Genomic DNA, 21443 nt, shown 5'->3' with positions numbered 1-21443 from the left:
CTTACCAATTAAGAAATGGTTCCTGATTTTAAAGAGTCCATAACCTGGGGAAGGAGGTAAAGAGTCAAGTAAACAGTAAAGTAACCATGACAGAGGTATATAAAAGGGGTATTGGGGATACAGAAGAGTTCATCTAACTCAGACTGAGGTGGGAAGAGAGTGGTCATGGGAGTTCCCCTGAGGAAATGAATTCTAAGCTCTTTCAGAGAATGGGAAAGATTGCTAGAGGTTAGGAATTCCTGGAGAAGAAAGCCAAGGCACAGAGAGGAGTAAACCCATGAAGCATCCTCCTCCTTCCCCTGACCCCCACTGCCACTCAAGATTTGGGGAATTTCTTATTGTATTTATTTTGTCGAGAAGCAAAGCCTACCTCTTCCTAAAGAATTCAGATCTCTCTCCCTGGGCCTTAGCAGCCAGCTAGTTATATGAACTAGTGTCAATCAATTGATTGTTTCCAGCAGGGATTTCAATCAAGGAGTAAGTGAAGTAAAAAATTTGTTAGCTGTTATGGTGGGTGGGCAGACATGTTCTCTCCAGATTATTTCTGCTTAAAGATCACTGTTTCATGTCCTGCTTCATGGCTCTTTTGAGCTGTCCCAGTTTCTGTCTGTTTTCCAGTTCTGATACTTGGCTCCCTCATCAATTCTCTGACCCTTGGCTGCCTTCCAACAAATTCCTTATTCAGATATAGTTCGTTTCAGTCATATGCCAACTTTGATCTTAAAGTCAAACCATTTGGGAGGCTCTTCCACAAGAGGTCAGATGAAGGCCTGAACTAAGACATTGAGAGGAGGGATAGAAACATAGATGGAGAGGGATCCCTGGGTGGCTCTGCGGTTAGGCGCCTGCCTTTGGCCCAGGGCGCGATCTTGGAGTCCCGGGATCCGGGATCCAGTGCCGCATCGGGCTCCCGGCATGGAGCCTGCTTCTTCCTCCTCCTGTGTCTCTGCCTCTGTCTCTCTGTGTCTATCATAAATAAATAAATAAATAAATAAATCTTAAAAAAAAAAAAAAGAAACATGGATGGATGGAGAGAAAATTAGGTAGACATATTTAGATATCAAAGTGGAAGAATCGTGGCACAAGGTAGATACTCAATAAATATTTGAATGCATGATTGAATAACAAAAAAAATTACTCCTAGATTTCTGGCTTTGATAAGCAATTTTGTTGCTATTTGCTGCAGAAGAGAGAATGCAAGATAAGTGAATATTTTTGGAGAAGGAGATTCTAGAGTTTAAGGTGCTAGTAATCCCATATTAAACACTTGGGCAGAAATCTCTAAAAGACATTTGGATACAAGTGGGGTGTCTTTTTGGCACAGTTGGTGGAGCATGCAACTCTTGATCTTGGGGTAGTGAATTCAAGCCCCATATTGGGCATAGAGCTTACTTAAAATAATATTAAATTAAAAAAAAACATTTGTATACAAGTATATTGACTGAATATTTATATTTAGAAGTCATAAAATACAGTTATAACTGGAGCCATAGAAGTGAGATACCACTTTACACTGGTGAGAATGGCTAAAATGAATAAGATCAGAAACAACAAATGTTAGCCTTGATGTGGAGAAAGGGGAACCCCTTACACTGTTGGTGGGAAAGCAGGCTGGTGCAGTCACTCTGGAAAACAGTGTAGAAGTTCCTCAAGAAGTTAAAAGTAGGGGCAGTCCGGGTGACTCAACGGTTTAGTGCTGCCTTCAGCCCAGGGCCTGATCCTGGAGACCCAGGATGGAGACCCATGTCGGGCTCCCTGCATGGAGCCTGCTTCTCCCTCTGCCTGTATCTCTGCCTCTCTGTCTCTGTGTGTTTCTCGTGAATAAATAAATAAAATCTGAAAAAAAAAAAAAAGTTAAAAGTAGAGCTACCCTATGATCCAGCAATTGGACTACTGGGTATTTACCCCGAAGATACAGATGTAGTGAAATGCAGGGACACCTGCACCCCAGTGTTCATAGCAGCAATGTCCACAATCGGCAAACTGTAGAAGGAGCTGAGATGTCCTTTGACAGATGAATGGATAAAGAAGATGTGGTGTATATATAGAATGGAATTTACTCAGCCATCAGAAAGGATGAATAGCTATCATTTACATTAACATGAATGGAACTGGAGGATTATGCTGAGTGAAGGAAGTCAATCAGAGAAGGACAATTATCATATGGTTTCACTCATATGTGAAATATAAGAAATAGTGAAAGGGTCCATAAGAGAAAGGAGGGGAAACTAAGTGGGAAAAAATTAGAGAGGAAGACCAACCATGAGAGACTCTTAACTCTGGGAAACAAACTGAGGGTTGCTGAAGAAGGTGGGGGAGGAGGTGGGTAACTGGATGATGGGCATTAAGGAGGGCATGTGATATGATGAGCATTGGGTGTTATACTCTATATTGGCAAATTCAATTTAAATAAAGAAAAAAAGAAAGAAGTGGATAAATTACCCAGGATAATTATCTTCAAGGTAAGAAGAAAGCCTCCTTACTGGGGATTTAGGACAGAGGTAGAAGAAGAGAACATGAAAGAGCAAAGGAAAAGTATGACTACAGCCAAGATAGAAAAAATGTAATTAAGAACATCAAATTTATAGGGAGTTAAATAAAACAAGGGCTTCTGATTTAGCAACAAAGATATAATTGGCACTCTTAGCAAGTGTGATTTCTGTCATGGTATGTATGCGTCAGATTGCAGTATAGTAAGAAGTGAGAGGCAAATGAGAGATTTAATTATTATTATTATTATTTTTTTAGTAATCTCTATGCCCAATGTGGGACTCGAACTCACACTGTGAGATCAAGAGTCTCATGCTCCACCAACTGAGCCAATCAGGCACCCCAAAAGGAGAGATTTTTAATTTATCATTATTTATTTTTAAATTATTTTAATTTTTTTTAAATTTTTATTTATTTATGATAGTCACACACACACACACACAGAGAGAGAGAGAGGCAGAGACACAGGCAGAGGGAGAAGCAGGCTCCATGCACCGGGAGCCCGATGTGGGATTCGATCCCGGGTCACCAGGATCGCGCCCTGGGCCAAAGGCAGGCGCCAAACCGATGCGCCACCCAGGGATCCCAATTATTTTAATTTTTATTAAGCATAGTTTTATTTTATTTTCAAAATTTTATTTAAATTCAAGTTAGTTAACATATAGTATAATACTGTTTTCAGGAGTAGAATTTAATGATTCATCACTTACATGTTAACACCCAGTGCTCAACATGACAAGTGGCCTCCTGAATACTATCACCCAAGGAGAGATTTTTTAAAAAAGATTTATTTATTTGAGAGAGAGAGAGAGCGAGAGCATGTGCACAAGTTGGGGGAGGGACAGAGGGAGAGAATTTTCAAGCAGACTCCATGCTGAGCTCAGAGCCTGCTGCAGGGTTTGATCTCACGACTCATGAGATCATGACCTGAATTGAAATCAAGAAGCTTAACTGAGTCATCCAGGTACCCCAGGAGAGACTTAAAAAAAAAAAAAAAAGTGGAGTTAGAAGGGAACTTAGAGCTGCAGAAAGGATTTTAAAGATGAGACAAGCTGGAGTATGTATAAATGCTATGGGAAAGTACTCATAAAGAGGTTGAAAATCAGAGAGAGAGGTAGAGGGACATCCTGAAAACGCTAGACAAGAAGGATTCAGAGTTTAGATGGAGGACAGATACCAAAATCATGAAGGAGAGAGGATGAGAAATAAGTAGGGGAGGGCAAGATGCTGGGAGTCTACTTCATATCTTTAAGTCTTCAAAGGAAAAGGCAAGATCAACAGCTAAGAACATAAGAGAAGACAGTAGAGTACTCCAGGAGAGTGAGGAACAAGTTGTCATAAAGGGAAAAAGAGAGAGGGTAGGTTCTCTGAAGGTTTGCCAAGAGTATCTTGCCCCAGTGAGGTTGGAGATCACAACATTTTAGAGGTATCAGTTTGTAGCTAGTTGATTTTCTTTATCAGTAGACAATATCTTGGGAGTAGGAGCAGAGAAGGCCAATAATTGGGCTGATTCCCATGTGGGCAGAGGAGAGAAAGTGGGATGGGAGATCAGAAGGGTGAGCAGATTTTGAGTGCTGGTGAGAGTGGTTGGAGCAACATTGTAACTACGGAGTGTAGCCTAGGAAGGGAGAGTAGGCAACCTGGGGACCTGCATGAAGAGATGCTAGAAAATTGGAGGGCTGGATAAGTTCACAAGGAAAGTCATGGAATGAGAGAGGAAGGAAAGGAAGGCTGTGGCAAAAGACAGAAAGACTTTAGAGGTTAAGGTTTCATAGGAAGAGTAATTCTGGGCGATGAAAGGACCTAAGGCAAGGCCTTGTGACTTACTGGAATGAGTGGGGGTCAAGGTCTATTGACTAGAGGTCAAAATACTGTGAGGCGAGAGCAAAGGGATAGGTTCTATATGCTGAAATGACCCAGGATAATGGCAGAAATCAAAACTAAAGAGCAAGACTTTGAGTCAGGTGTCAAATTTGCTATAAACAACACGGTGAAATGGTAGGTATTTGGAAACCACAATTTGAGAAGTGGCAAATACAACAAACTAGGGCATTAGGGGGCGTCTGACTGGCTCACTCAGTAGAGCGCATGCAACTCTTGATCTCAGGGTTATGACTTCAAGCCCCATGTTGGGTGTGGAGCCTACTTAAAAAACAAAAAACTGGGCAGCCCAGGTGACCCAGCGGTTTAGCGCTGCCTTGGCCCAGGGTCTGATCCTGGAGACCCGGAATCAAGTCCAATGTCAGGCTCCCTGCATGGAGCCTGCTTCTCCCTCTGCCTGTGTCTCTGCCTCTCTCTCTCTCTCTCTCTCTGTAACTATCATAAATAAATAAAGAAAAAAAAATTAAAGATTTTATTTTATTTATTCATTCATGAGAGACACAGTGAGAGAGAGAGAGAGAGAGAGAGAGAGAGAGAGAGAGGCAGAGACACAGGCAGAGAGAGAAGCAGGCTCCATGCACCGGGAGCCCCACATGGGATTTGATCCCGGGTCTCCAGGATCGCGCCCTGGGCCAAAGGCAGGCGCCAAACCACTGCGCCACCCAGGGATCCCCAAAATAAAATCTTTAAAAAACAAAAACCAGAAAAACCCCTAGGGCATTAGTGTAATATCGTTTCCCTGTCTCAGCAAGCAGCCTTTTCCTGATTGCTATGCAGTGTGTCCCCTGACAGAAAGCTTCCAGAGCACAAGGCCTGTCTTGTTTGATGTGTTCATCCCACGGCACCTTGCCCAGTGCTTGGCACCATTGGAAAGAAGGGACCATAACATCTCTTTACTCTGGAAATTGATGATTCTTTATCCCCGTTTACACAGTTGTCAATAACTGCAATGCCCAGAGCTTCCTCTATCACACTATATATAATTTTTCTGCTCACATGTCTGCTTTCCCTGTATCAGTCCATAAGCCTTAAGAGCAGGGACTGTCACATTCATTGATGCAATGCCAGCAGGAAACACTCTGCCTGACCCACATCAAGGACTCCAATGTTTGCCAAATAAATGAATAAATACATGAATGAAGTCTCTAAACTAGTAATCACTACAATTCCTGATTAAGCACCATTGTCATGTATGTACTGACTGCTTTCACATTCTGAGTTAATCCTCAAAACAAGCCTAAGTGGGAAGGGGGGAAACCAGAGCTTAGAAAGGTTAAATACCTTACCCAAGGACACTCAGGCAGTAAACATTAAAGCTGGCATTTGTAAGCAGTTGACTTAATTTATTTATTTTTAGATTCTTTTAAAAATTTATTTATGATAGACATAGAGAGAGAGGGGGGCAGAGACACAGGCAGAGGGAGAAGCAGGCCCAATGCTGGGAGTCTGTCGTGGGACTCGATTCCGGGACTCCAGGATCGCGCCCTGGGCCAAAGGCAGATGCCAAATCGCTGAGCCACCCAGGGATCCCCGACTTTATTTTTTTTTTTTCCCGACTTTATTTTTAAAATATTTTATTTATTTATTCATGAGAGACACAGAGAGAGGGGCAGACACAGGCAGAGGGAGAAGCAGGCTCCTTGTAGGGGGAGCCCGAAACAGTTGACTTTAAAACCTATTTTCACATTATGTTGCCACTAAGCCTAGTCTAAGTGTAACAACTAGAACTTTCCAGAAAATCAAGTTTAGTGGATGGGTTCCACAGTGCTAATTTTATAATTAGGGCAGTGTTTCCCAAGGGACTATTTTCTACGTATGTCAGTCCTGTGTCCTCTGAGATGAGATCAAATATGCAAAGATTTTTAAAAAAGATTTTATTTATTTATGAGAGACAGAGAGAGGCAGAGACATAGGCAGAGGGAGAAGCAGGCTCCCTGCTGGAAGCCCGATGGAGAACTCAATCCCAGCACCCCAAGATCACAACCTGAGTGGAAGGCAGATGGCCAACCACTGAGCCACCCAGGTGCTCCAAATATGTAAATTTTAATGAAAACATGCAAAGAAATGCCCTGTGAGGGAAAGCATGGAGAGCCATTAGATGCTAAAAGCAAATGAAGGGAAGAGGGAAAAAAGGTTGGATAGAAACATCCTGCATTACCATGTAGTCTAATGAAGGTTGGACAAAATAGAGGGGGAGTCATGGAACCAAAATCCATGATCAGGAGAGACTTGTCTTGGGTGCCTGGGTGGCTCAGTCAGTTAGGAGTCCAGCCAACTCTTGATTTCTACTTGGGTTATGATCTAAGGTTGTGAGATTGAGCCCCATGTCAGACTCCGCCCTGGGTAGGGAGCCTGCCTGATTTTCTCCGTCTCCCTCTGCTTCTCACCCCCGCCCCCCGCCATCCCTTTCTTAAAACAAAACAAAACAAAACACAGAAGAAAAATAAAAGAACGGTCTTTCAGGAACAAATGTACGTTAAGTAACCCTGCCACAAGACACTGGCTGGGAGCAGCTGGTGGGAGGTGTGGCCTCTGCAAATGCAAGCTGGATTTTAAAGCCAGCAGCTGGGGCATTATTTGGTCAATTATGCTCCCTGTGGTTGGAAGCTGGTCAGGCCCCCATTTCCATGGCTGCCACACCACACTAGAAAGCTTTTTGAAGAGTTGCTTTCTGTTTTGTTTTACCTCTTCTGTTGTATACATGTGAACACTGAATTTCTATAAAGCCCTACCAGCATTGGTATCACCTACCAAACCCCAGTAGAATGGAGTGTAAACAAATAAATATGATTATTTATTTATTTGAGTCAGAGGGTGTGTACAAGTGGAAGAAGGGGCAAAGGGAAAGAATCTTCAAGCAGACTCCTCACAGATGGTGGAACGCGACCCAGGCCATGATGATCCCATGACCCATGAGATCATGACCTAGGCTGAAACCAAAAGTCAGAGGCTTAACCAGCTGTACCACCTGGGCACCCCTAAATATGATCTTTTAAAATCTTTTCTTCCATGTAGACAAGATGCTTCCTTTTATTGCGCTTTCTCTAAATAAAAGGGCATCAGTGCTCAAAGCCTGGACTCTTTGGACTGATTTCTCTTCAGTGCTTTGGTGGCAATACATATGTACTGATTATTTTTATCAAATGTACTCAAAAATCCTATTTTAAGGTCTATTTTTTTTTTTAGATTTATTCATGAGAGACACAGAGAGCGAGAGAGCGAGAGAGAGAGGCAGAGACACAGGCAGAGGGAGAAGCAGGCTCTATGCAGGGAGCCTGATGTGGGACTCGATTCCAGATCCCGGGATCACACCCTGGGCCGAAGGCAGAAGCTAAACTGCTGAGCCACCCAGGGATCCCCTTAAGGTCTATTTTGAACAGACTCTTGTATAGCCATAAAAAACAGAATTAGTGCTTTTACTCACTAAAACATTAAATCACTCTTGAAGTAAAAGTTTAATCTTACTGTTCTTCTAGAAACAAGAGGCATGTCATGCAGGGCCATGGGGCAAGTACCAGTGTCAAGAGGCAAAAAGAAATGAGAGGAGAGCATGGGCTAGTCTTTATTGGTGTTTCCATGAGAAAGTAAAGGCAGGGCCGGTTATACGTTTAGGATTGGCTAGTTTTAATAATTCTGGCAGGCTTCACGACAGAGGAGCTTCCTTATTGCCTGGTTACCTGGCCCTGGAGTGACTGAGGGGCAGAGGGAATATTGGCTTGGTGTGTGAGAGTTAAAGGAGGTGGTTGGGGGTTATGGAGAAAGATTGGTTTATATATGAAAGGTAGGCTCACTGACAAGTTCTAATTCCTAGAAACCTACTGTTTTTTAGGAATTAGCTAATTTTAGGAAGGGCAGTCTCTCCCAGCAAAGTCCCCCCAAGATGTCAAAACGTCATAAAATATAAACAAGAAATAAATAAAAAGGCCCCAAGAAAATTAGGAGGAAAACCATGCCTTTTAATTTTCTAAATGATCATCAATAGAATCAGAAAAGCAGAAGGTAGGTTTAGCCCATTTTTTCTCCATTCTATTAAGAGTGCAGGTAATTTTTTTTTTTTAAGTAAGCTCTACATTCAATGTGAGGTTTGAAGTCATGACCCTGAGATAAAGAGTCACATGCTCTACCGATCAACCCAGCCAGGTGCCAAAATGTGCAAAGGATTTGATTTTTTCAATTTTTAAAAAATGCACTTTTTCCCTTAGATTTTATTTATTCATGAGACACACACACACACACACACACACACACACACACAGAGAGAGAGAGAGAGAGAAAGAGGCAGAGACACAGGCAGAGGGAGAAGCAGGCTCCGTGCAGGGAGCCCGACGTGGGGCTCGATCCCGAGTCTCCAGGATCACGCCCTGGGCTGAAGGCGGCGCTAAACCGCTGAGCCACCCGGGCTGCCCACAAGCGATTTTTTTTTAAAGAGAAAACTTAAGTTACAAGAGGCTTCTATTCTTTACCCCATTATCCATGGTTTTCCAATCATAAGCTAATAATTTTAATTTTTTCAACTCCTTCTCTGCTTTTACATATTGCATTTTTGTCCTGAACTTAGCTGCATGGACAAGGAACCAACATTTATGTTCCCATTAGCTCATCTCCTTACAATAAGCCCGTGATGGGAGTATCCTGATCTTTCTTAAAATAAGGAAAATATGGATCAAAAGTTAAATAGCTTTATGATGGAGCACTGGTTGGAATCACGTCTGATGAAGCCCATGCACCTTCCAGGGGTGGCTACCAAGGAAGCGAGTCAAGGAAAAGTCATTAACATTTACGATTCAAGAAGCACTCTAACATACCATTTTATTTTGATGGCACGATTTAAAAACTAAGCATAAAAAGCTAGCATTGCATATACTTCTGTAACATATTTTATATCTCAAAATTTTACTTTTGTTAACATAAAATTAGACATTGCCTCTCCAATAAATAGTATGCCCTCTCTTTGACATCTGAAAGAAATTTTTTTTTAATTTTTATTTATGATAGGCACACAGTGAGAGAGAGAGAGAGAGAGAGAGAGGGGCAGAGACACAGGCAGAGGGAGAAGCAGGCTCCATGCACCGGGAGCCCGACGTGGGATTCGATCCCAGGTCTCCAGGATCGCGCCCTGGGCCAAAGGCAGGCGCTAAACCGCTGCGCCACCCAGGGATCCCCTGAAAGAAAATTTCTTAAGTCCTTTACTCTTAATATTACTACAAGGGTACTTTTGAGAGTCAAAGAAACACTAGAGTAAACATGTTATGAGTAACTTTCTGGTAATTAAAAATTTTTTTTAGATAGGTAACACTTCCATGTGCTTCAGACAAAAATATCGATTATATGCACATTTATACATAATTACATAAAATTACATATGAGTACAGAGTGGCATTTCCTTTTTACTTGTTCCTCAGCCACTATCTCCCTTCTTCATATACACTAATGCTTTATTTATTCTTCTAGTTACTTTATGGACATACCAGTACATATTCACATATATTAATATGAATTTTCCTCCATCCTTTTTTTGCACAACCATTTGGATGTATTTAAAATAAAACAAAAAACAAGTTTTTGGTAAACAAAATTTAATACAACTGTATAGTCAAATAATGGTTAAAGGACATTTTATTAGATACAACTTTAAAAAATTAAACTATGCACAAAGTATATTTGAACAAGGCATATTAGTATTAATGTGCTACAATCAAATTGAGAGCAAAGAAGTACAAAGCACTTTTTACTGTGAAGATACTGGAGCCTCTCACTGAAAGCAAATGACATTTGGCTGCCATCGGTTTGTACAAGTTGTAAAGCATATTATGCTTTTTTTCAACACTGTAATTGTTGTCTTACACAGCTCCAGAAATTCTCAAAACTTTAAATAAAAGAAACTGGGGGAGGGATGATGGGGAAAGCAAGAGTAAGAACTTTTTCAAGAAATATAAATGAAAAAGCCTGTAGAAGGAAAAAAAAAGTACATAAGAATGGAACAAAAATAAGTACATTTACTTTTTTGACATTAGATGTAGACTTTGCAAATGATGTTTTCAAAAGTTTAATCAATGTTAGATGTTTGAATATCTTAAAAAGCACCTTGGTTACAAGACAAACAAAATCCCCGAATATAATAAAACTCCAAACACTCAACATTTCTTAACATTCTCATTCTGCCAAGTAACCACATGGTGCTTATTAAAAAATTTAAGAAGGGAAGTTTACTTACTCTGTAGGAAACAAATATGAAACTCATCTAAGGTAAGCTTTATTTAGAATGAAAAAAAAGTTGAAATAGCACTAGAGAACTTAAGGCACATAAACAAATTCAGATGTAGTTATTATGAAAACATTAAGTTCTTTTCTTTGGAACATTATATAAAATAAGTTATGACTACTGCTGTTTTAAAAAATTATTTATGATGATCATCTTTAGCACTAAGTAAATTTAATATCTAAGGCAATCACACACATGTAAAACATTCATAAAAAACATTAAAAAATGTCTGAAGTATGTTGAAAATGTCTCTGGAATTATCAATTCACACTCTGGCTCAAGTGGTTTCTGATGTCTAGCATTAGATGTGACAATAAGTAGAGCTACCTAGTCAAACCTACTTAAAAGCCAACCAAATTGCCCCCATTCTGGTTACTTGATATGGCAAATTTATTTATTTAGCTAAAAAGAATAATGGGGTGAGGTGATGTAAACCTGGCTTTCAATATAATGCACAAGAAATTCTAATAAGGCCAAAATTATGTTGAGGTTAACTGGTGTCTTGAGTTTAGTAAAATAAAGGCTTCCATAGGAAGCCTTTAAGAGACATTATCTTATCACTTGGCACCACATAAATAGCTATCTCTTCTCTTTGAAAATATAGTCTGGAGATGTCTTTTCCATATGTAAATCTCAAGACACAAAAGGCACACACAATTATTCAAACCCTCTATTCTTTTCATGAATGGGTTCTCACAGCAATTCTTAAAAAAAAAATCTATTGGCATATCCAGACAACAGGAAAAACACACACACACACACACACACACACACACACACACACACACACACACACCTGGGTTGCGTATTGACAAAAGTAGTATAACTGAACCTTTGTCTTTCCTGAGTTTCAAAAGGGTATATGACAGTAGAGATACATAAACAATTTGTAATCACTAAGAGAAAATATATCAGTCCACAAAACATTTTCATCTTTCTAAATATAAAAGAATGAATGTTCAACCTCGGCCTGTGTGAAGCCCCTTTACCAAATTAAATTTACTCTAGGATCATGAACAGAAGGTTATATAGTTATGGCACTTTAAACAACCCAAATAGGCAAAAATGACAAATTAATACCCTCCCTGAGTATTTACATCATTTTTTTTAACACCTGGTTTAAATGGAGTAAATATCTATATTTCAGTCATCCAGGGAAACAAAGGTTACTGAAGACTGAGTAAGCTACTATTTCATACCTGTGCAGTAGTCAGTGGGAAGATTAAGGCTGAAAACAAAGAAGGTCCACTGTTGTAAAAATTAGACCACTTTATAGCTCACTCATACATAGGAAAACACACATTCATGAACAAAAAGACTATACTTTCCTATTAATTCAACAAAACATGTTTGAACTGCTTTTCCCACTGAGGTATCACAGTTGGGTTTAGCAAATTTGTCTCTATCTCCAATTTGTTTTCTGATTTTGTGAAACTTTATGTACTACATAGATTTTGACTGTACACAAGTCATTATACTAACACTCATCAGGTACTTTCAAACTTTTTAAAAGAAATCTCTACACCCAACGTGGGACTCCAGTGCACCACCCAAGATCAAGAGTCCCATGCTCTACTGACTGAGCCAGCCAGGTGCCCCTCAACATGTACTTTCAAATGTAAAAAAGTATTATAAAAATACCCAAATAAAAAATCTTCTGGAATTGAATTTAAGAAAGTCAACCAATTTTTACTTTATGTGCTTTTTTCTGATCATCACGAAGTGATCAAATTCTTGGTGTTTGTATATATGTGTGTACATGACCATATTATCTATCTACACATGTATATACATACATACTAATCCCAAAGGGTTATATGAGCATCTCCTATCAAGAGAAAATCTGTCAACTATGTAATGACAGTATGAATATAATCTGACACAATTTGGTTGATGAATCCCTTTTGATATACTAATTATACCCTAAAATTATTTTATCAATGCTAACTCCTTTATCAATATTCAGTAAAGGAAGATAAATAAAGGCTATTAAAAAATCAGTTGACTAATTTCAAAAATTATTAATGTCATGGGACTTAAGCTAAGTTCTTGGTGGCCTACTTAATTTATGCAGTTTTAAGTTATGTAGAAAGAAATTAAACAATATTGACATGAGGTCTATGTTTATGCAAATTGTTTTATAGGATTTCATTTCAAATTTAGTACAATAAACACATGGGTTTTAAAAATAAATGTATAAAGAAATACAGGTAAATAGTTAATACTTTTACAATAGACAAAGTACTACAATACAAGTGATCTTGAGAAAGTATTTTTTGTGTGTGAAGTGTCTGTATTTATGTATGGGCATGATCTTACAGATACACATGAAAATAACAAGTATCATTTGTATACTCCTCAACATTTACAAAATACTTTTCTCATACATTATCACATCTACTGCAAAGAATTTCTGAACTAAATAGGTTCCATTATCTACAAAAGGTATATTGCAGGGGTAGATACTGACAGTAGGGATACTGTTTAATTTGCTTTAGAATTAAAACAAGTATCCCAATTGTTTTTGCAATTGTCTTTCAACAAAAATGATAGAAAATTGTTTCCTGAATTGCTTTTATAATTATCAGAAGAGTATATATTTCAAACTAAAATTTGGAAAATTAAAATTCCCTCAAAATTTATAAGATTTTTAGAGTTTTCCTCAGAATTCAGATTCCAGCTAAGCATTGACATTGATGCTATACAGTTTATTAGAAATTTCTATATCATTCGAAAATGAGAAAACAAATGGTCTATGTAAGGTTTTGATTACTAACTTGGTTTTAACAGAAATATGGTGGCACTAAAATCACACATTTGCATCATCTCTCCTGTGACAAGGAGTATGTATTATGATGTGAGACCACAATAGTGCCTGGGAAGTTGAAATCCAGCAGGCTACCTGAACATCCCTGGAATATCCCTAAAATGTTGTAAATTTTACCTGTTCACCCAGGAATGACAGTAATCACTTGGGCTACAGTTCCTGCCATTCCATTTGCCTTAAAAACAACTGTATATTCCTTTCTGAAAACTAGTAAGCTTATAAACTGGAGTTGAAAAATCTAGACAAAGCAATTTGTTGTAGAGAAGCTTGAGAATGTTGACTAGTATTTTCCACAATGGGTACCAAATGAAAGATTTCTCTTAAAAGACTGCAAATACTGCAGTTAGTTTTTTTTTTGGATAGCTAATTTTAAAAGAAAAATGGACCCACTGAAAAGTGGTCCCTCTTTTATCCTTTAAAGGCAACTCAAGAGTGGAGACTCCAGGAGTTTTACCTGTTCACAGGAAAGGAGGATAACCAGGGAAGAGGTCCTCACCCAAAGCACCATACTAATGAAGCCAAACCCTACTGGGCTAGGGAGAAAAATCTGTCCTTGTTTTCCACAAAATAGTATCGCAAAACGGATTTCAACTCTTTTGTCAGATTCAAGTAAAGGTGCTTCCTTAGAGAATTTAGAGATGATACATAAGTACTTTGAGAGCCACAGTGGGTCATTTTCCCTTCAATGGTCTTACATATTTTTTTTTCTTAGGAATTAACCTATAATTGTAATCCCCATTTTAGGGGCACTTGCTTTTCTATCTCCTATCCAATGGTTTTCCAAAAATATGTTTAGTAGAAGACAGTTCTAAGAAGTAATGATAATTCAGTATAATACTCAAATTGTTGTCATTTCATTTTTATCAATTACTGAAAAAAAACCCTTCAATACAATTAATCCGTTTGAATATATTTTTAGTGAAAAAGATTTTTAAACTGATTTCCCGCCCTTTGTAAGCACTCTAAGCATTATGTGATTCAAACTAAATGAAGCCTAAGTCATGCAATTTTCTATACATATATGACAAAATAAGGAATATATAGGCTTACAGATAAACATATACAAATGGAAAAACCATTCACAAATTCCTAAAAATTACACAGGCAGACATTATTTCCTACTCCACATGAGTTTCTTACAATACTTACAAAGGTACACTCTCAAAACCCAAGCAATAACCACTATTACTTTCAACAACAACATATTTTTTTCCCCCAATTATAGGAAAGGTTTTATTACAGTTTGAAAGATTGAATTTCAGGGGAAAAGGCACCACAATTATTATCTTTACTTTTTTGTGTACATGGCACAAAGGAGATATGTCAAGTTCCCACTCTGGAGCTCTTAAAACCTCTCATCTTGGATCAGTGTGGCTTCTTGGGTGAGGTATCCTGGCATTAGAGCTTAAAGCATTTTTCATTGTATCTATGTATAGTCACACAGCCGTGATAGGACACTGGCCTGGGCATTGCAGCTACCCCTGTGATGATACTTGTTGCAGGATCATAACAGAGAATAGTGTCTGTGGCTTCTCCATTTTCCCGTCTTCCACCCAGGATATATATTTTACCATTACACACAGACATACCACAGTTTTCCTGTTGAACCAAATAAAAAAAAAAAATTAACTCTTTGAGGGGATTTGCTAGCAAACTGAAAAGTAAAATATGTTTTAACAGACAAAAAAAGACGACATGAAACAAGCTCCCTTTTGCCCAACTCCTGCTCTATGTGTGAGCGCTAGGTAATTTTGCATGAATGAAATGTTAAAATAAAATCTATACTACTGATTGGGGCCCAGACGTGGGAGTGAAGTGAGGGTAGTGGACTGAAACAAGTTTTAACTTAATAGCAGTTGAACGAAAATATTTTTGAACAGTATGACTTGCTTCTCCTCTTAAAAGGAGGTCCCTTAGTATAGCAAGTGGCTATTACATGACCAAGGAGTAGGAACATTATTCATTATGTGGGATTACCCACAAGTTCAATGAATTAATGAGAGAAAGATTTATAAACAAATTGACAAAGCACTGTTATCAGGGGCTTTGGCTGGGACATAGAAACTCCTCAAATATTTTAACTTTGCACACAATAGGAATCTTAGCTGAATTTCCTCTGTCAATAACATAATTACTATAAAAAACAAATATTCTTGCAAGGATGAGAGTGATTCTTCAAATAAAGAAATTACACTAAAATTGTCTATTTCATGGATCTCGTTATGCTGCAGGTCGAATATTCTATTTACATTTTACTTTAATTCAGAAAGTTATTGCACATTACTATCATCCTGTTTCATATAACTAACAATGGGATGGATTTTACCAATTGGTACAATAAACATTTTTAACTTGATTAGATTTACTGTGTATGTAAGTTTGCTCTTTTTTTATAGAAGATTTTATTTACTTACTTGAGAGAGAGAGAGAGAGAGAGAGAGAGAGAAGCAGACCCTCTGCTGAGCAGGAAACCCCATGTGGGTCTCTGATCCCAGGATCCTGAGATCATGACCTGAGCCGAAGGTAGGTGCTTAAATGGACTAAACTACCCAGGCCCCCCTAAGTTTTGCATTTATAGAAGAAATTAAATCTTGGTAGAAATTAAATCTTTCTTCAGGTCTAAAAGAATTTTTGAGTACTTAAAAATATTTATATTAGAGTTTACACATACCCAGAATAATCTGGCTCGTTATCATTTATGAATGACAAACTTTTATCCAGAATATCACCCATGAATTGTACCAATTATGTGCCAAACTACAACATTTTTCTTTTTCTTTAATTTTATTTTTATTTGGCAGAGAGAGAGCAAGAGAGAGAGAAATCAAGAGAGATCGTGCACAAGCAAGGGGAGCAGCAGACAGGAGAGAGAGAAGCCAGCTCCCCACCGAGCAGGGAGCCCAGTGTGCAGGGCTTGATTCCAGGACCCCAGAATCATAACCCAAGCTGAAGACAGATACCTAACTGACTGAGCCACCCAGGCACTCCCCAGCATTTTTCATCTAAAGCACAGTAAACTTTTTTTTTTTTTTATAAATTCTAAACATTCTGAATACAATAAAAAACAGTATCATCAGTTTTCAGATAGAACCTAGTTTGTAGTACTGAGCCTTACAGTTACTTTAATGATGATTCTTTTTTTTTTTTTTAATTTTTTTTAAAATTTATTTATGTATGAGAGACACAGAGACTGAAAGAGGCAGAGACACAGGCAGAGGGAGAAGCAGGCTCCATGCACCGGGAGCCCGATGTGGGACTCGATCCCGGGTCTCCAGGATCGCGCCCTGGGCCAAAGGCAGGCGCTAAACAGCTGCGCCACCCAGGGATCCCTTTAATGATGATTCTTAAACAATATAATTATAGGATCTTCTTAATGTAATTTCAGATAATAATGCTCAGAAATAAATGAAGCAAGTAATCTTTAAATCAGTTTTTCTTTCATATCAGGAAATTGCTTATATCAGATATAGTAGCTTATTTCACTGTATTAGAATGTAAGGAGTAATGACAGCTGGTAAGAAAATAGTTTATCAATACATGAAGGTTTTTTTTTTTTTAAAGATTTAATTCTTGTTTAAGTAATCTCTACATCCAACATGGGGCTTGAACTCACAAACATGAGATCAAGAGTTGCACTCAGTTGCAAACATCTGAGTCTCCTGACTCAGCCAGCTAGGGGTCCTAAAACATGAAGCTTTAATGTTATTTTTCAAGACTGGAACAAAACATGATCCTAATACTAAAAAAAAAAAAAAAAAAAAAAAAAAAAAAGCTGTCCCCTTAATTATAATTTTTAAAAAAGATTTTATTTATTTATTCATGAGAGACAGAGAGAGAGACAGAGAAAGAGAGAGACACGCAGAGAAGTAGGCTCCATGCAGGGAGCCCGACATGGGACTCGATCCCAGGTCTCCAGGATCACACCCTGGGCTGAAAGCAGCGCTAAACCGCTGGGCCACCCGGACTGCCCTTAATTATAATTTTTTATAATGTTTAATGCTTAACTGTTACAATTTCAACAATAAAGAAAAAGTCAGATTTTCTTCATTTATTATTCTAAACTTTAATCACATTTTAAATACCTAGTCACTGAAGAGGGATTGAAAAAACTTCATCATGGACCTAAAAAAAATTCCACAATTTCTCAAAGGATTTCCTGACAAGAGTTAAAAAGCAAAATATGTTTAAAAGAGCAAGTTGTGGCTTTCAGGAATTATGCAGAGTCAAGAGGCGTGGAAATGGTAGGGACAGAAAGAGAAAAAGGCTGCATTAGGTCTGTTAGGTCTGCAAAATAAAGAGCTAATTTTTTCAGCTTTTTTGCCACTTAATACTTTAAGCATTTTAAAAAATAATCTTTGACTCAAGTAGCTGTCTAATATGAAATTACACTTGACTTTTCCTTTTTTACTGATTAGCATTAAAGTGGCAGGCAAACACCTACAGATGTTTCAAAAATTACCTACCAATGTTTACAAAGTATACTTAGAGGTACTATATAGAAAGAATGGACTGAGGAGAAAAGGTAACCCCAGAAATCTCAATATCTTTTGCTTCAAGAGATTTGACATAGAATATGTGATATGTACCTTCAGTGATCTGTCTTTGTCATATACTTCTGAGCTAAATGTTTTTTCCTTGAAAATTCTGAAGTCAGTGTCATTCATTAATTTGAAAAAATGTGCCATATTTGTCCTGTTGTTTTTTCTGAGTTTCATTTTTGTCATGTAGTTAGAAACATATTCATATTATGCCCTGCATTATTCTAGATGCTGGAAATTATCTTCCTAAATTGTTATTTTTTTTTCTTTTTTTTTCTAAATTGTTATTTTCTATTTTATAGCCAAGATCTGAATGAATAGTATCTTCTTGGTGAAAGTGCATCATACTTTAAAATATTCACTATAATAAGCCAAAAAAGATTAGCTTTGATTTAAACATTTAGAAATTGAGGCACCTGGCTGGCTCAGTTGGTAGAGCATGCAACTCTTGATCCTGGGGTTGGGAGTTCAAGTCCCATGTTGGAGGTTAGAGTTTACTTCACACTGGCTAATGTGACTATAATATGGTTTTTATATGATAGGGCACACTCTCACCTCTACAGAGCTGGAGATTGATCTTTCCAGCAGAGGCCACTGAGCTAGAGAAATGTGATTCATTTTTCTTAAATATGATGTAAGTGGGATAGAAGATTCTATCCTCTATACCATGAAGCTGAAGATCCTATTATGTCCCTTTCATCAGTTGAGGCAATATTATTTTGAATACATTACTAGATACTATACCTCAATGTCAGTAACTTTTGAAAAATGGTGTTATCCTTAAACTCTTATTATCTTTATAGTCTATTATCTCTTTTTTTTAAAACTTTTTTTTTAAGATTTTATTTATTTATTCATGACAGACACACACACAGAGAGAGAGAGAGGCAGAGACACAGGCAGAGGGAGAAGCAGGCTCCATGCAGGGAGCCCGATGTGGGACTTGATCCCGGGTCTCCAGGATCACGCCCTGGGCTGCAGGTGGCGCTAAACCACTGTGACACCGGGGCTTCTCTATAGTCTATTATCTCTTATTACACATGTTGCATATAAGACTCTTAAGATTAGGTCCCTTGTTACTACACTGTCTCATTTGTTTACTTACTCAATAAATACTTACTGAGCACCAACTAATGAAAGATACATAGAAAAGGAGTTAGAAAAAACAGTATTCTCAAGAAGATAGAATTCCGGTATGGAAATAAACATTTAGACCCATAACAGAATATCTGACTGCCATAACAGAGGTGTAAGTACAGTGACCAATTAGAAAAGGAGGAAATTCATTTTGAACAGGGGAAACTTCGGTTTGTTGTAACTATGAAGTGGTCCTGGAAAGAGGAGTAGAATTACAAGTAGAGATGATAGAAAGGGCATTAGAGCCTCACAGGACAGCATGAACTAAGGCAGGAAAACATATGATGTATACAGCAAATGCAAATTCACAGGTACTTAATATAATTGGGATAAAGTTGCAGAAAGTGAAGCTGAAAAGGCAAGCAGAAGTCAGAATGCCTAAAACGAAGTAGGAAAACTTTTGGATTTTATTTAGTATGTTTCCAATCAGAGGAGAGACATAAGATTTGTTGGAAAATAACTAGTGGCAAAATGGGTGAGAGAAGAGACATTAAAGAACACTAATTAGAATATTATTGCTTTTGTTTAGGAAGAACTGATAAGAATTGAACAAAAGCAGAAACCACAGGTATGGAAAAGAATAGGAGAAAGAGAAACTCTGAGGATACAGAACTGATATGCTAGATTGATTCAATTTAGGAGAAAGTGAGGAAAACCTAAGAAATTAAATCTAGGTATGAAATAATAGAAAAATATATATTGGTCCCTGCCCCCAGTTCCTGACACAGAGTTCCTAAATCCCTTGGAATTTCCTGAGTGATAGGAAAATCTTTTTTTTTTTTAAAGGTTTTATTTATTTATTCATGAGAGACACAGAGAGAGAGAAAAGCAGAGACACAGGCACAGGGAGAAACAGGCTCCATGCAGGGAGCCCAATGTGAGACTTGATCATGCCCTGAGCCAAAGGCAGATGCTCAACCACTGAGCCACCCAGGCGTCCCGAAAATCTTTTTTTTTTTAATTTTTTTTAAAGATTTATTTTTATTTATTTATTCATTTATGATAGACGGCGGGGGGGGGGGGCAGAGACACAGGAGGAGGGAGAAGCAGGCTCCATGCTGGGAGTCCGACGCGGGACTCAATCCCGGGACTCCAGGATTGCGCCCTGGGCCAAAGGCAGGTGCTAAACCTCTGAGCCACCCAGGGATCCCCTCTTTTTTGTTTTAATGAGACAACTGTTGGCAGGCTTCTGGAAGGAAGCTGGTCAACAAGATCAGGCCAAAATTAGAATCTTAAAATTTTTATCCCCACTTCCCATTCTCTGGAGAGGGGAAAGGGGCTGGATATTTAATTAAAACTACATGATGAAGCCTCCATAAAGAATTCCAAAATATAGGATTTGAACAGCTTTTGGGTTAGTGAACACATCCATGTGCTGGGAGGGTGGTGCACTTCAACCTGAGGACAGAAGCTCCTATGCTTGGGACCCTTCTGGACCTTATCCTATATGCCTCTTCATCCGTATCCTTTAAAATATCCCTTATTATGTAATAAATCAATAAATCTAAGTGTTTCCCTGAGTTCCACGAGCTGTTCTAGCAAATTATGAACTCAAGGAGGGGGCTGTGAAAATGTTAATTTATAGTCAGTCAAAAGTACTGGGGACAAACTGGAACTAGCATTTGGCGTCTGAATCAGTGGCAGTCTTATGGGACTGAGCCCTTAACTTGTGGAATGGGACACTAACTCCAGGTAGATAGTGTCAGGACTAAATTAAATTGCAAGACACTCAGCTGAAGATGGAAGATTGGTTAATGTCGGAATGAACCCACATATTTGGTGCCAGAAGTGCTGTGAATGTGAGTAAGGAAGAGATAGTTTTTCCATTCACTAGGCTGTTCGGAAACAGAAAAAGTATGCTTGGGGAAGACAGTATATCCTGTTTTTTTAAGTTTGAACTCTTGGAACATCATAAAAAATAACAAGTAGGCAGTTGGAAATTTGAATTTGGAGCACAAGAGAGGCTTTAATGAAGATAAAGATTTGAAGTTATCAGTACTGAGCAGTAAGTATGATTTACTCAGGAATAAAGTAAAAGCTAGGAAGCAAGTAGGAGAAAGAGACTCAAGGAACACCCATATTTAAGGGTTGGATAGAAAAAACAGTATATGAATATAGACTGAGGACATTATTAGTAATGACCTCTGGGAGTGTAACACTTCTAAAGTGGTATAGGTAGATCCAGATTCCTAGCATCAGAACCATCAAATCTTTTGGTGGTAGGAAGGAGGGTAGAGACATGAATCAAAAGCTGAGAGAATCCTTTTTGGGAAGCAGGAGGTGGAGTAGGGGTATGGGTAGTGTGCGT

At 38.3% G+C, this 21443-nt stretch overlaps 1 protein-coding gene and 1 non-coding gene across 7 annotated transcripts in view; both read right to left on the bottom strand.

Moving 5' to 3' along the window:
• Nucleotides 1-2757: 2757 nt before the first annotated feature.
• TRNAK-CUU (transfer RNA lysine (anticodon CUU)) lies at nucleotides 2758-2829 on the bottom strand. Its single transcript has one exon. It is a non-coding gene; the product is annotated as a tRNA-Lys (tRNA).
• Nucleotides 2830-14358: 11529 nt separating this feature from the next.
• KLHL24 (kelch like family member 24) overlaps nucleotides 14359-21443 on the bottom strand; it is a 39913-nt gene continuing 32828 nt past the window's right edge. For all 6 annotated transcript variants that reach the window (XM_055308111.1, XM_055308115.1, XM_055308112.1 and 3 more), the window contains one exon: nucleotides 14359-15059. In XM_055308111.1, the coding sequence (XP_055164086.1) occupies nucleotides 14859-15059 (201 nt within the window). In that variant the 3' untranslated portion in view covers nucleotides 14359-14858. The remainder of the gene's footprint in view (nucleotides 15060-21443) is intronic.

The sequence above is a fragment of the Nyctereutes procyonoides genome, unplaced genomic scaffold (genome assembly GCF_905146905.1).
Source record: "Nyctereutes procyonoides isolate TBG_1078 unplaced genomic scaffold, NYPRO_anot_genome, whole genome shotgun sequence".
Taxonomy (NCBI): domain Eukaryota; kingdom Metazoa; phylum Chordata; class Mammalia; order Carnivora; family Canidae; genus Nyctereutes; species Nyctereutes procyonoides.
This window is presented reverse-complemented; position numbering and strand designations above follow the sequence as displayed.